The sequence below is a fragment of the Sceloporus occidentalis genome, unplaced genomic scaffold (genome assembly GCF_023333645.1).
Source record: "Sceloporus occidentalis isolate IW3139 unplaced genomic scaffold, rSceOcc1.0.p SCAF_216, whole genome shotgun sequence".
NCBI lineage: Eukaryota > Metazoa > Chordata > Lepidosauria > Squamata > Phrynosomatidae > Sceloporus > Sceloporus occidentalis.
In genome coordinates, this window is record NW_028317196.1 from 487384 (window position 1) to 503702 (window position 16319).

At 47.4% G+C, this 16319-nt stretch overlaps 1 protein-coding gene across 1 annotated transcript in view; it reads right to left on the reverse strand.

Moving 5' to 3' along the window:
- Nucleotides 1–1694: 1694 nt before the first annotated feature.
- LOC149277351 (lysine-specific demethylase PHF2-like) overlaps nt 1695–16319 on the reverse strand; it is a 45648-nt gene continuing 31023 nt past the window's right edge. The window contains exons 11-22 of the mRNA XM_089503005.1: nt 16220–16309; nt 15150–15566; nt 14214–14327; nt 13842–13957; nt 13312–13490; nt 13057–13130; nt 12644–12801; nt 11624–11889; nt 7993–8088; nt 6448–6557; nt 4530–4794; nt 1695–1783 (exon numbers count right to left, since the gene is read on the reverse strand). Of these exons, the coding sequence (XP_089359131.1) occupies nt 1695–1783; nt 4530–4794; nt 6448–6557; nt 7993–8088; nt 11624–11889; nt 12644–12801; nt 13057–13130; nt 13312–13490; nt 13842–13957; nt 14214–14327; nt 15150–15566; nt 16220–16309 (1974 nt within the window). The remainder of the gene's footprint in view (nt 1784–4529; nt 4795–6447; nt 6558–7992; nt 8089–11623; nt 11890–12643; nt 12802–13056; nt 13131–13311; nt 13491–13841; nt 13958–14213; nt 14328–15149; nt 15567–16219; nt 16310–16319) is intronic.

Below are 16319 nucleotides of genomic sequence, written 5' to 3' on the forward strand. Positions count from 1 at the left end.
CGATAAAGAAAAACACGGAGATGGAAGTGAGGGAACGGCATGGAAGTGCTTAACGAGGTCACAGACGGTCAGTGGGGTCAGACTACAACTCCCATCATCACCCTGCAGACACACACCCAGGTTGCTGAATGCTTGACTGTACTCGACGTTATTTATGGATTTCAGGGGCTCCCTATTTATTCTTGAAAGTGCTATAAAAGTGTTTTCACTAAAAGGCATCACTATGAGCACCGGCAATGCCCCGCCGGCTTGTGCTTCACATGAAGGAAGGGCTGACTTTGGCAAATTGTGGCTGCCGGTTACTCGGGCGGCACAGAAACTCAGCACCGATCTAGATGTGGAGGCCACGGCTTTCAGAAACGCACCGCATTACATTCCTCTATGTGCGGCACAATAATCGCAGCCGCCATTACCCCGCAGAGCACCGGCAATGCCCCGCAGGTCACCAGCAATGCCCTGCAGAGCACCGGCAATGCCCCACGTCGCTCATGCGATATGAGGAGATATCAGGGGGTGACTTCCCAGGACAGCAAAACGAAGCGTCCGAGGCTGAATCTCCCCACCTGCCGGGAAACCGCCCGGGTAAAGCCTGCTTCCATCTTTCCAAATGATAATTCTTGCTGAATAAGCCACGTGTCCCCCGGCAGAAATCACCCCATGAAATGTTCCTAAAAGAGCCCAAAACACCCAGCCCCCCCCAGTGTGATTTTTCCTTCAAACTCCTGCAATCTAAACTGCCTCACGATCCAGAAACGCAGAAACGCTGGAAGAAGGGACCTGAAAACTTGGTTGTGTTTATGCTGAAAAAAGGTAACAACGACATCATTTTAAATCATTTCAGATACTGGCCAATCGACATCACATGTCTGCCTGCGATCCTTTGCATTCAGCGAAGCTCTTGGGGAATAAATGTGAGATGCTGGGGTATAATGCGTAGTGCTGACCGCAGTCAGGGGGATTCGTATTTGAAGTGCGCCTGAAATAAAAATAAATGATAGGAAAGCGTCGGTTACGATGGTTATAAAGCTCGACGCGGATTTCATGGAAATGACACTCGGCCGGTCAGTTACTGGCTACGCCGCGGAGAGAAGGACTCCTGTCAGCCGAGGGGCTACGCGCCGGCGTCACGCCATGTCCTGGGCGCCCGCACCGCTCGCCATCTCCTTCTTTATAAAGCCGCTGGCAGTTTTTAGAGTTCAGGAGATGTCGCCTTAGGAGCGTCCTCATTCCTGAAACCTGAATGCAGTCCCCTCCATGTCGCGACGTATGACGAGGCTGATATGTAGTGTGATACGAGGAATACACGGCGCCGCTTCCAATGAAACGCTTGTGGATCAGATACAGCGCGTGGCGTACATAATGTCCCCGAATAATCAAAGGTTTCCGCTTCCCACTCGCTGACCGCGTGAAAAGCCGCTTTCCTCACACGGGAACGACCCATCTTTTCTTTTTCCTGCAAACTTTCGTCACTCTCAGCAATCTGAGAAAGGACATTTATATTAAAAATATTTGAGCGCCGTGTGCTGTACAGGCCGACTTGCCGCCAGTTAAAAAGAATTATTAAAGTGATGTGAAAAAAGGTACTGTAAGGTATGTTTTCCTCCTAACTCGTCCGCAGAGCGCCGCTGCAGTCCTTCGAGAGTCCGAGAGTCAGCGTCGTTTACAGAGCCGCAAAAAGGTCCGCTGTGCAAACACTAAAGCAGGAGTTTCCCGTTCCGATGGATTTTCAGAATCTTCCCAAGCCTCTGTTTTGCGGTGGCCATGCCTTTTTTTGTACGTTTACCTGAAAAATAGACAATAAGAAAGATTTAGCGGATGAAAAGACTTTTCAGAACTGCGGGTCGCTCGGTGGCCGCGGGATCAGAACGTGGAGCGACAGAGAAATTTCACTAAGTAGACAAACATCGGTCATCAGTGAATAATATCCACAGCCCTTTCACGTACCGACGACTCAATATCACGCTTTTTAGGGTAAAGGGATCGAGTCTGGTAATGGGGGCTTCTCAGGGCTTTATTAGCAGGGCCACCTCCTTCACGCTCACGTGTATTCGTAGAGTAACCTGGCATTCACTCAGGGATTCACTTAGGGATTCACTCAGGGATTCACTCAGGGATTCACTCAGGGATTCACTCAAGGATTCACTCAGAGATTCACTCAGAGATTCAATCAAGGATTCACTCAGGGATTCAATCAAGGATTCACTCAGGGATCCACTCAGGGAGTGTCAGCCAAACAGAGGGGGATCCCGATAGATTCTCTCCCCCCGATCACTATGATTTAATAAATCTATGCTTCTGACGTACACCAGTGAGGACTCTGCGTTCAGCGCCATCGCCAACTGGCGTACAGATCATTCGCTCAGGAATCTGGGTGTCATTTACTGCCCCGGGCATTGATGCTGCGCCTGTGGTAGTCGCGGCCATCTACACCTCAGCAGCACCATGCTGCGCATGCGGAGCGCAGACACGGCGTTTCTTTAAACAGAGGAAACTTAGCAGCTGCCTGGGATGCAGTTTTCCTCTTGTTCACGATCGCGGTACTGGGACCCCCAGAGAACATTGGCCCAATCTACATGCGGACGTGTGTCAGATTGGAGCAGGGGGCTATACAGTCCCGTTCCGCACACGCTGGCGGCTATACAGTCCCGTTACGCACACGCTGGCGGCTATACAGTCCCATTACGCACACGCTGGCGGCTATACAGTCCCGTTACGCACACGCTGGCGGCTATACAGTCCCATTACGCACACGCTGGCGGCTATACAGTCCCGTTACGCACACGCTGGCGGCTATACAGTCCCGTTCCGCACACGCTGGCGGCTATACAGTCCCGTTACGCACACGCTGGCGGCTATACAGTTCCGTTACGCACATGCTGGCGGCTATACAGTCCCGTTACGCACACGCTGGCGGCTATACAGTCCCGTTACGCACATGCTGGCGGCTATACAGTCCCGTTACGCACACGCTGGCGGCTATACAGTCCCGTTACGCACATGCTGGCGGCTATACAGTCCCGTTACGCACACGCTGGCGGCTACTGTTCTTCCCCAGGGGAAGGATTTAAAGGGTACGTCGCTGTATGGCTGCGTTGCGTAAAATAAAGTCGCCGGCATTTTCTGGAAGGTCTGCTGAATTCTCATACATTCAGATTTATAAAGCAAACAGCTAATTATTGGGGAACTTGATGGACGCGTCTTTTATCAACTTAAATCGCTTCGTTATTTTCCTTTACAGAGAGGAGGTTTTCAGTAAAAAAACAGTAAAGGAAACTATCTCTAAATTCCTTCCGTGATTAAAGAATTTAAAATAATCTCATGAAAACGATCGCGTCCTTCGCTATGAAGAGACCGCGCTTGGTGGCTGCTGCAAAACCTGCCCCTAATCACAGGCGGAACTGAGCAATAATAGAGTGTCCGGGAGCGGGGCGAGCGATAATAGAGTGTCCGGGAGCGAGGCGACCGTTAATAGAGTGTCCGGGAGTGAGGCGAGCGTTAATAGAGTGTCCGGGAGCGAGGCGAGCGTTAATAGAGTGTCTGGGAGTGGGGGGAGCCATAATAGTGTCTCCAGGAGCGGAGGGAGTGATAATAGAGTCTCCGGGAGCGGGGTGAGCGATAATAGAGTGTCCGGGAGCAGGGTGAGCGATAATAGAGTGTCCGGGAGCGGGGTAAGCAATAATAGAGTGTCCGGGAGAGGGGTGAGCGATAATGGAGTGTCTGGGAGCGGGGTGAGCCATAATAGAGTGTCCGGGAGCAGGGTGAGCGACAATAGAGTGTCCGGGAGCGGGGTAAGCAATAATAAAGTGTCCGGGAGTGATAATAGAGTGTCCGGGAGCGGGGTGAGTCCTAATAGAGTGTACGGGAGCGGGGTGAGTGATAAAAGAGTGTCCGGGAGCGAGCCGAGCGATAATAGAGTGTCCGGGAGCGGGGTGAGCGATAATGGAGTGTCCGGAAGCGGGGTGAGTGATAATGGAGTGTCTGGGAGCGGGGTGAGCGATAATAGAGTGTCCAGGAGCGAGTCGAGCTATAATAGATTGTCCGGGAGCGACTCGAGCGATAATAGATTGTCCGGGAGCGAGTCGAGCTATAATAGAGTGTCCGGGAGAGGGGTGAGGACGGAAGGAGCGCACAATATACTCACTGAAAGCTGGCGCGTGGCGCCCTCTGTGATCTGCGCAAGTTCCGGGTCTCGACACGCTATTGTTGTTAAATCACCATCCTCGGCTATCCCTGCCGGGCATCTGGTTACCACGTGGCGCGGCTGTGTATAGACCTTAGGAGTCGCTGAATGGCTCTTAAAATGACCCTTTAGGGGCAAATCCCTCTTCCCTGACACAATACTAAGTAGGTCTACCTGGCTCTTATATGCCGCACATGGTGCCCATCACCAACGCATGTTACTTATACCCATCGTTCCGCACAATGAACGAGCCACCTCGTCGGTGCCTCGGTCAGACGTTATTGCAAAATTCACCAAAAACGACACATTTACTCAGTAAATCCGTAAACACGTCCACATGTAGCGTTACCTTTGGCAGAGGAGTTATTCTGGGAAGACACTGATGGTCTCCTTTGTGAGAGGAACACACCAGGAGCCATGGGCTGGGAGCCTCTGTTAACTTGTGCTACACCGAACGTGCTCGCCCCGGCCGTGTACTCATGGTCTGTTAGGCTACTGCTCAGGGAGTCCAGCTTTGTAGGATCAGGAGAGCTGCTTTCCTGAGATATTGTATTTGTGTGACTGGGTGACAACTTCTTTTTATTACTCTTTTTCTTCTTGCTTTTTTGTTCCTCCTTTAAGGAAGAAAACGATTGTCATGACGCGGATTCAACAGATGCTTTTTCTAAATCTACTAGGTGAGAAAATAGTGCATTAGAGGCGGCGTTACAAGCGGAGGCAAAGGCTCTGTCCGTTTTATTGCGTTACTCTACATAAAACCACAACGGTTCATGCGGTTTAACGATTTAATACGATTACAGGACTTGGCTCTGGAGCTTATAACACAGCATTTCCCATCATGCACCTGCTGAATTTTGTGTGACATAAATGTATTTGTGTTTGAGATCTAAGTTTAAAATGGTTTTAATTGGCCGATACTGGGAAATGGACCCAAAACTGTTATCTATATGCAGAAAATTATTCTAGACTTCCAGGTCAATTTTTTTTGAATTCTGGGGACATTGGATAAAATTCCATTATGTTTCTGACAAAAACATTCCGTCAATTATCAACCCCATCTTTCAGACATACGGTACAGGGAGAGTCTGGAAACTTTGTGGTAGAGAGTGTGGGGATTTGCAGGATGAGACACTCAAAGGGTGCGGGGAGAGAGTCTGGCGAGTACGAGACACTCGGAGTGTTCAGGGAGAGCGTCTTGGGACTGTGCTGTAGGTACGAGCAGGGTCGTAGGAAGGGTGAGGCGAGAGAGGCAGTGTATATGTGTATATGTGTGTGCTGTAAGCTGGTGTGTGTATGGGCAGTGTGTGTGTAAGAGCAGTGTAGGTATTTGTATGTTTGTAAGCTTGTGTGTGTATGTGTGTAAAAGCAGGGTTGTGTAACGGCAGTGTATGTGTATATGCGTGTTAATGGGCAGTCGTGTGTAAGGGCAGTCGTATGTAAAAGCAGTGTATGTGTATATGTGTGTTTATGGGGAGGTGTGTGTAAGGGCAGTGTATGTGTATATGTGTGTTTATGGGCAGCCGTGTGTAAAGGCAGTGTGTAAGGGCAGTGTAAAAATATAGCTGGGTGGCACAATTTTCCATTCTTGCCTGGGCGCAAAAGGAGCTAGCTATGGCTCTGGGTATGAGAGACTCGGAGTGTATGGGGAGAGAACATCTGGGGACTGTGCGGCAGGTACGAGACACTCGGAGAGTATGGGGAGAGTGTCTGGGGACTGTGCTGCAGGTACGAGACACTCAGAGAGTATGGGGAGAGCGTCTGGGGACTGTGCTGCAGGTACGAGACACTCGGGAGAGTATGGGGAGAGCGTCTGGGGACTGTGCTGTAGATACGAGACACTCGGAGAGTATGGGGAGAGCGTCTGGGGACTGTGCTGCAGGTACGAGACACTCGGAGAGTATGGGGAGAGCGTCTGGGGACTGTGCTGCGGGTACCAGACACTCGGATAGTATGGGGAGAGCGTCTGGGGACTGTGCTGCGGGTACGAGACACTCGGAGAGTATGGGGAGAGCGTCTGGGGACTGTGCTGTAGGTACGAGACACTCGGAGAGTATGGGGAGAGAGCGTCTGGGGACTGTGCTGCGGGTACAAGACACTCGGATAGTATGGGGAGAGCGTCTGGGGACTGTGCTGCGGGTACTAGGCACTCGGAGTGTATAGGGAGAGAGCGTCTGGGGACTGTGCTGCGGGTACGAGACACTCGGATAGTATGGGGAGAGCGTCTGGGGACTGTGCTGTGGGTACGAGACACTCAGAGGGTTTCTCACCTGCTGTGACAGTTTTGCAGCAGCTGCCGCCAGCCCAGTTTCAATAGAAGCCACTCTCGTCCCTTCACGGACTGGTCTGTCTTGCCGCGGTTTGGAGGGGAAAACTCTTGCTAGATACAAACATTTAATGAGGATCTAACACAGATATAACAAACAGGCACGGACTTCATCATCACTTTAAAAAAAGCCTAGAAATCACGGCTTCTATAACTACGCTATTTACACGATTTAGCGACACTGAACAAACCAGCCTTCTGTTTAACTCCCAGCAATCACAGCCCATTAACTTTGGGCAGAACTAATGTAACAGAACCAGTCTGCACTTCATTAAGCTATTACCAAAGTTTATTTAACCCCTAGCGGACAGCTGACTGGGAACCGGCGTCACGTGCAAAAGTGGCATAAAGTAAAAATGCGTTGTGTGCAGCAGAAGTAAACGCTCCCCGCGGAGCGCGTGACGTGTGACTGGTCATTGTGGAAATGATGCCCCCATGTAATTTTTCATCGTGTTAAACATATTTTGTGCTCCTTGGCTGACGCTGGGTTGGGGACCCCTTAGTGTTGGGGACCCCTTCGTGTCGGGGACCCCTTCGTGTCGGGGTGTTAGGCAGCTACTGAGATAGCGAGCTGCGGATCCCTTTCCCGACGCGCAGAGACACCAATTCCTGCCTTTAAATGGCGGGTAACTGTACGGGCTGATAGCCGCTAGCCCTGTAAAGACTCCCGCATTTGCCCAGAATGACCAAGTGCTGCGGCAGTAACACTACAGAACGGGGGCATCACCGAGTATTATTTAAATATAATTTGTTTTAAAAACGCGACGATGATAAACAGCAGGAAGCACCGGGTCTCGCACGGTTTGTGGAGCTCGATGAGATATGAGTTGGGTTTATTATCTCTGATGGGAGTTATTTAGTAACGCAGGGAAGTCCGTCCTATGTTCACATCACATGTAATTAAACACTTTGTTCCTGAATAGGTGCAAATGTAGTATTTGCTTTAAAAGAGGGTCATGGGGGGCTACACTAAGTCACATATCTTTGCCAGCCAATGGGAGAAGAGATATCCAGAATGCATGCCTCCAATTGGCTGCCCAGTGCTATCGCTTGACATATATCTCCACCCCAGCAGCATTTTTTCAGTTAAATTTCTTCTTGGCCAATGGAGCCAGTTTTGTTTGTAAAGCTACAGGAATAAATTATTGCGACCATCAGTTGAACCAATGAATGATGGGATGGGGTTGATGGCGTGAGGTCCCTGTCACATCTGTCCATCATTATAACCACTGACTGATCAAACCTTATGGGGTAAAGCGGGGTCTCTTTAGCAAATTCAGTTTTAGGGAAATGTAACTGTTTTTAAAGTTAAATTCTTGTCTTTGATACATTGTTATTTCACAATTTGTTTGTTCGATTCAGTTTCTAGAAACTGAAAAAACACTGCTTTCCCACCAGCTAAACCAGAGCAATCGTTTACTGGGATTTCCATTTAAACTGGGAAAGAATGGGGTGCGGACATTGCTTAGTGCGCGGACCGTGTGCTCACCTGTGGGGCTATAAGGGGCATCGTCTGAACATTTTCGCTTCCGTGACCGCGATTTGAAAACAGGATTATCTTCGTCTGATTCGAGAGATGGGTAAACTACACAAACAGAGACCAGCGTTATTTGATCGCCCTGAATGGTGTTTCGGCTACAAGCGGTGAGCAGTTTGCAGAGATCTGAATCCCCTACACCCCGTGTCCGGCCAGTAAGTAACACGACAGTAAATGAGGTCTTTATGTGATGGAAATGAAATGCATTCATTAGAGAAAAGAAATAAATATCTGGCAATAAATATCTGGCTTCTATGAACGCTGTTCCTGCAGCTCGACAGCCGCGTGCGATGATGTCATAAGAGACTCCTGCGTGAAGAGGAGCGATGATTGCCTCCTGCTGTCCCGTGATATCAGACAGGGATACTGGGGGCTTTAGTCCCGGGGCATATTATCTGTCGCGTGATATCAGACAGGGATACTGGGGGCTTTAGTCCTGGGGCATATTATCTGTCGCGTGATATCAGACAGGGATACTGGGGGCTTTAGTCCTGGGGCATATTATCTGTCGCGTGATATCAGACAGGGATACTGGGGGCTTTAGTCCTGGGGCATATTATCTGTCGCGTGATATCAGACAGGGATACTGGGGGCTTTAGTCCTGGGGCATATTATCTGTCGCGTGATATCAGACAGGGATACTGGGGGCTTTAGTCCTGGGGCATATTATCTGTCGCGTGATATCAGACAGGGATACTGGGGGCTTTAGTCCTGGGGCATATTATCTGTCGCGTGATATCAGACAGGGATACTGGGGGCTTTAGTCCTGGGGCATATTATCTGTCGCGTGATATCAGACAGGGATACTGGGGGCTTTAGTCCTGGGGCATATTATCTGTCGCGTGATATCAGACAGGGATACTGGGGGCTTTAGTCCTGGGGCATATTATCTGTCGCGTGATATCAGACAGGGATACTGGGGGCTTTAGTCCTGGGGCATATTATCTGTCGCGTGATATCAGACAGGGATACTGGGGGCTTTAGTCCTGGGGCATATTATCTGTCGCGTGATATCAGACAGGGATACTGGGGGCTTTAGTCCTGGGGTATATTATCTGTCGCATGATATCAGACAGGGATACTGGGGGCTTTAGTCCTGGGGTATATTATCTGTCGCATGATATCAGACAGGGATACTGGGGGCTTTAGTCCTGGGGTATATTATCTGTCGCATGATATCAGACAGGGATACTGGGGGCTTTAGTCCTGGGGTATATTACTCTGTTTGCTCCCCTATAATGTTTAATGCAATGAAGCGTCTGTAATTATTTTATAAGCTGTGTGCGTTTAAACTTGACATTTAAAACAATGGTCTTGTTCTGCTTTATTGCTCTCAACAGCTGCTGCTTCAGCAAATGAAAAATTCTGAATTAATATCCCGCCACGCGCTGCCTTTACACGCTAAATATGCCAGATTACACTCGGGAGAACGGCTGTTAATGGTCGGCAAAGATACTTTTCTGAGAAGTGTAGGCGCCAGGTTTTCGGAGAAATGTCAGCCCGCAGAGTGCCGAGTAGCATTTCCGCGATAAACCAGAGTGAGCCGCGGCCGCCAGATGTGTCGCTGCCGGGAAGGAAGGCTTTGCGGGTAACGCTTTGAGCACCCGCCGCGCCTCTAGTACATATTATCAAACAACACCAGCAAGTCACCTGCCCCACGCAGGGGGCGTCCTGGTCACGTTACCCCTTTCTATGGTGCATTCAGTCCCCTGGACGCATCGGGTTGAGCGCAGCGTATTTTAACATTTGGCAAAAGTTGTAAATAAGCTCCCCAGACCCTTAAAAAAATAATTAAGAAACCCTCTAAAGAATGAGCACATCCAGAAGTAATTTAAGGGAATATGAGGACCCCAGTGTTTTTACCCCCAATCTGATCTGAATCGCTGTGGCTGTTGTATAGAGTCCCTGGGATCAGGAGCGCAGCAAACAGATCCATACCGGGAAAGATCGCTACCAACTGCACTGAGATCCGCTACCTGCACGGACTGTCGCTCAGAGACACAGAATGTCCGTGCAATAAACCACGCTATTCGGCAACAATGACAAATTTTGGTAATATTCTGCAAAACGAACTTTATCTTACTGAAGCTCATAGAAAACATTAAACTCTTGGCACTCAAAAGGTTAACTGGTGACAAGTTACCCTGCAGCAGGCATCAAAGTCTGGAATCAGAAGGCGCCACACGTTCAATTTACTAAACACTTACATTAGGGAGCGAGAAAGGCGCGCTACATAAAAATACTTAATATTTTACTTTTATTCCGTTTGTTTTTTTCTATTTTGAAATGACTGATATTTTGGCTACTCTTATACAGACCCCCCATATCACTGCTAATATACAGACCCCCCATATCACTGCTAATATACAGACCCCCCATATCACTGCTAATATACAGACCCCCCATATCACTGCTAATATACAGACCCCCCCATATCACTGCTAATATACAGACCCCCCATATCACTGCTAATATACAGACCCCCCCATATCACTGCTAATATACAGACCCCCATATCACTGCTAATATACAGACCCCCATATAACTGCTAATATACAGACCCCCCATATCACTGCTAATATACAGACCCCCATATTACTGCTAATATACAGACCCCCCATATCACTGCTAATATACAGACCCCCATATCACTGCTAATATACAGACCCCCATATAACTGCTAATATACAGACCCCCCATATCACTGCTAATATACAGACCCCCATATTACTGCTAATATACAGACCCCCCATATCACTGCTAATATACAGACCCCCATATTACTGCTAATATACAGACCCCCCATATCACTGCTAATATACAGACCCCCCATATCACTGCTAATATACAGACCCCCATATCACTGCTAATATACAGACCCCCATATAACTGCTAATATACAGACCCCCCCATATCACTGCTAATATACAGACCCCCATATTACTGCTAATATACAGACCCCCCATATCACTGCTAATATACAGACCCCCATATCACTGCTAATATACAGACCCCCATATAACTGCTAATATACAGACCCCCCATATCACTGCTAATATACAGACCCCCATATTACTGCTAATATACAGACCCCCCCCATATCACTGCTAATATACAGACCCCCCATATCACTGCTAATATACAGACCCCCATATCACTGCTAATATACAGACCCCCCCCATATCACTGCTAATATACAGACCCCCATATTACTGCTAATATACAGACCCCCATATCACTGCTAATATACAGACCCCCCATATCACTGCTAATATACAGACCCCCATATCACTGCTAATATACAGACCCCCCATATCACTGCTAATATACAGACCCCCCATATCACTGCTAATATACAGACCCCCCATATCACTGCTAATATACAGACCCCCCCATATCACTGCTAATATACAGACCCCCCCATATCACTGCTAATATACGAGGACGACAAGCTCATGACTTCAGCGTCCTATAAGTGTATGGATCACATATATAGGTGCTATAGACTATGGACGCGGGGTCTCTATATGAGGTAAGACACCGACATGCTCTTATAAGATGCCCCAAAGATCGAGGGACTCACCGAAATCCGAGTCTTTGAAACACGCCCCGAGGTTATCCTGATCCTCATCGTAGTCCTCCATTGTGATATTATTCTTGGCCGTTTTTTTAGGCGCTCGCTTGGCTGCGCTCTTGTTGCCGGATTTCTTGGCGTTTTGTGCTGATATGGAGTTGTTCTTGGATTGGTTGGGACTCCAAGATGTCTGCAGGCAGGAGTCGGAGGGCAGGTTTGCCATTGATAACATCCCCTGGATGGCTTCTTGTGTGCTTGGAGATGCAGGCGGCTGACTGGGGGCCAAAATAATTAACAATAAGTTACAAGTTGGGTCCGTAAAGTGTCTATAAAACTTATAGAACAAACAAAAAAACAATATTTGCTAATTCCGATATACAGAATTAAGCTGCCATCGTGCGATCGCTGACAGGGCTAGAGGTGGCTGTTCTCATGGTGATAAAATGTTTTATACAGACCCCACTTTACCCAGAGCCGCACAATATTTACCTAAAGTATACGGCGTAGATCACCCCGATTTAAAGAATTTCTAAAGGCAGACATAATTAACGTCCTAAAGATCTTTAACACAATTAAATCAGGAAATTGTTACCAACATCTGCCTGTTACCCCCCGGACCCCGACACGGCTGAGGTTGTGGAAGTCTTTAGCATGATCTCTTCCTACTCCCCGTAGAGGTGGTTATGGGGGAAATGGCCATCAAAACCGACCTTTCTACCGGAGGATAAGGACCCTGGGAAAGAAAATGCCCCGGGGAACAGAAACGGCTTTTTCATTACATCTCAACGAATCCCCAAACAAGACGGGACCTCATCCGCAAACCGCCCAAATATCTTTTTCTTCCTACAAGGGCTGATACGGATGTTACGGGGAAATTAATAAAAAATAATCACTGATAGCTGTGATTCTAAAGAAAGGCAGTATTTTAAATCTCAATACAAATGAGGTTTGTGGCTTGGCTCCTGCAGAGGGTCTCGAACGCTGAGCGATTCCGTACTTTTAGTGAGTTTCGCTGTTACTTTTGCTCACCTGTTAGCGTTATAATCCAAACCGCCGACCTCCTTGCTTGCTTGTAAGAGATCCAAAATTCCCGCTGAGCTTCCGGTCTCCTTTTTGACTTTGGAATTGCGGGTGGGCTTCGCTTCCGTGTCAATGTGAAGAGAGCCTTCATCGGAAGAGTCATCGCTCTAGAACATCAGAGTCATTAAGTTACATTCTTCATATGATGATATCGCAGATAAATAGAGATCATGAACTCCAGTCAGAGGTTTCAGCCCTTGTAGAGCGAGAGGTGTCTTCCGCAGCGAGAGAAACCTCTTCCCCCAAGGCGTTGGTGCAGCATGAAACTACTGCCATCACAGAATAACGGGGGCCGTGTGTCGCGTGTTCATGCAGCTCTCCCTTGGGATGTAAGGTCCGCCGGGGAGTAACACGTTACTTACCTTATACTTTTTTTCCTGAACTTTGGCTTTCTTTGCTGGAAGCGGCTGTGGAATATCTTTACTTTCTGTCAAAACTGGAATACATTAAAACGTCAGAAATCCTCCCCATAACCCTCAGCGACACACAGGGTGCGGATCACAAGAAGCCTCCCACATCAGACACAAAGATAACCGGCGGGCCCAATAGTTCTAATCCGCGTGAAATCCCAGCTTTAATAACCTCTCTATTTACTTATTTACACAACCATCTCTTACATGGCAGCTCCCTCTTCACCGAGCTTTTCTTTCTTCGGATTGGAAATTCGTCGATTTTCAGCTCCCCTTCATCCGATACGTATTCATATTCATCTCGGATTGGTTTGGGTTTATCTTCTTTAAAGTTCTGCAGAGATCCAAAAATGCTGGGACTGTTCTGGGTCTTGATCGCTTTGGCCCTGGTATAAATATTGCAAAGTTAGAGAGGAAACATAAATTTACGATGTACATAATACATGCAGACACACAGACATGCGCAGGAATCTACGTTCCTTTTTCGTAAATGGCCGGAAAGCTCTTTCTGTAGAATGATACGCCAACAAACGTATTTTAACCCCTTAAGGACAATAGGCGGTACCTAAACCCATTGAAAACAATGCATTTTGAGCCCGTACATGTACGGGCTTTGTCATTAAGGGGTTAAAAAAACACCATTTTGGAGCGATCGTCACTCAAGGCCTCCATAGTTAAGATCATTCTGTCGTACGGGCGCTGCCGTCACCAGAAACGCTTCATTCTTTTAAACCTACCCAAACAGCTTCTTGTTGAAAGAAAACTTGAACTTATTGTCCTTGTTTGCTGAAAATGGTGTTTTTGGCAATCTGTGTTCTTCTTCCATTTTTAGCAAGGAATCGGGTTTGCTGTTCTGAAAGAAAGTTCACAGGAAAGACTAATGGGTGGAATATTCCAGATAAGCACATTATTCTTTCATTGGCGAATAGCTGAACCTGGACATAAAGCTCTGGATGTCTCTGGAATTCACATAAAGAGCATCCTTTAGACTGTTCACGTTGTGGCTCTTTATCACATCTGCTGGAAGGCTGTTCCCTGCTTCCATACACCGGCAATGTGTTAATTCTACGTATTAACCCCCCACCCCCTGAGTTGTGAATCCCCTCTACCTTATATTTCCATTTGGCCTCTGTTTTGCATTTATTCTGGATTTCGAATTTATCCAGGTCGTTTTGTTTTGGGGTGTCCTCCTTGTTTGGGGCATTTATCTCTTCTTTAGGAGTCTAAAAAAACATACAACAAAAAGTTGGATCAGCATTCCTCTGATTTCATTACTAACTAAAATAACTTAGATTTCATTACTATGAAAACTAACTAAAAATAACTTTAATTTGAGGACTAAACATATTAGGGATAGGCCTGCTATTCAGCTCAGGATTACGTCGTATCATATAACATATAGCTGTTTGCCCGAGGTCTGAGCAGTGCGTGTCCCTGCAGATAGCGAGGACTCACCATATCACCCCTGGCATCACTAGTTACCGGCCCCTGTGCCCTGCTTGACTTTTGGTAGCCAGTGAAAGTGCAGAGCTCTGTGTCCGACTTGGTCCTAGTTTGCCTGCTGGGAAATGCTTCGCCCCCTTCACAGACGCCTCACTCAAAGATATGCAGTGATAGGAACGCTATGTAGGAGGTGAGAGTAGGATCTCACCCTATTGAGAGTGCGCCTTGACGTGGCGGGTGAGCTTAATTATGCTTTGGCCAATTCATAGAACCAAAACCTCTCATTTATATTATGTTTATATTTTTGTTGCCAACTTTATTAGGGTGAGAAGCGCAGACAGTTTTTGTTTTTTGTATACATTGTACAGCCAATACACTGTATTTGCAGCGCTCACACTGTTGGGTAGGCCTCGTATTATACATTTGTGTTATTTGAGCCGGAGACTAGCTTAGCGCACCGACATTTTTTCTTTTCAGTGATAGGAACAAGGCCAAATATAAAAATGAAACCCACACTAAGAATCTAATCTGCCCCTGGGTTAGTATCTAATGCTCCACTGACCAACTTTGCGTTACCCAAAAAATAAAGAAGCCACACTCACCGTCCCTTTCTTTGGAGTGTCCACTTTAACAAGGGCATCCTTGGTATGAGCCTCTAGAAGGTCGAGGTCAGGGGTGGTAGGAAGGGAAATTGGGGTTTCTTTTGCCTTCTTGGACTTCTTCTTCCCCCCTTCCTTATCCTTGGGAGGTTTGGGAGCCTTAGGCGGTTTGGGGGGTTTTGGCACCTTGGATGCTTTGGGTGGCTTTTCCGTTTTCGGTAATTTGGCCAGTTTTGGAGGCTTGGGAGGTTTCAATAACTTTTCATTCTTCGGGGCCTTTTTCTTTGGAGGCTTTTCCACGGGTGGTGGGGTTTCTGGAGCTGGAGAAGGAGGCTCTTCCTTTTCTGTCTTCTCCACCACCCTGTCTTCTTCCGTGTTCATGTTGGCACTCGCATCTGGCTTGGTTACTTTTGATGCGTTCTTTGAGAAAACATGAAAAACAAACAATGGTTTAAAGTAGATGGCCAGCTGAGTTCATGTCCCTGTCCTGCCAGTTCAGTTGGGGCCGAATCCTTTAACTTTTTAAACTATTTTTACAATATTGTAATAAAGGGGCGGCAGACAGAGATCGTTCAGATTTCAGCATCTCATCCGAAGCGAAAACCTACTTTTAAGGCTGAAAATGTGATGCTATGGCTCATGATTATCCGCGTTAATGAGTTCATATTTTTGGACGGTTACGGGTATGAAGAGGCTGCAGTTACTTATCTGTAAAAATGTATATAAATTTCCAAACGTTACGATACTTGGAAGGCTTATTAATACTTCAGTTACGACCTTGTGAATGAATGCTCGTTATAGAGCACGGCTCTGCGGAAACAGATCAGATTATTTGCAGGAAAACAATATAAAATGAATAGCCGGGAGGTGCTCGCGGGATAATTCCCTCAAAACACAGGTAAGAAGGGCCCTGACCAGAGAAGCTTACAATCTACACCTATAGATATATGTTTAAAATCAGCTGGTGCTTTCTGCTGGTGCGCGTAATCTCCAGCCCCGACTACCCCCGGCCAATATCCCAAGTAGCCAGAACAGCCATGTAACCCCCTTGGCAATTAGAACTGTTAACGTACTTCTGTTAGTCGGATTTCTTTGGCGAGGTCTTTGATGAGCTGCGATGGTTTAAAATGTTCTGGAAGTTCATCCTCATGTTCCAGCAGGGCCTAAAACATA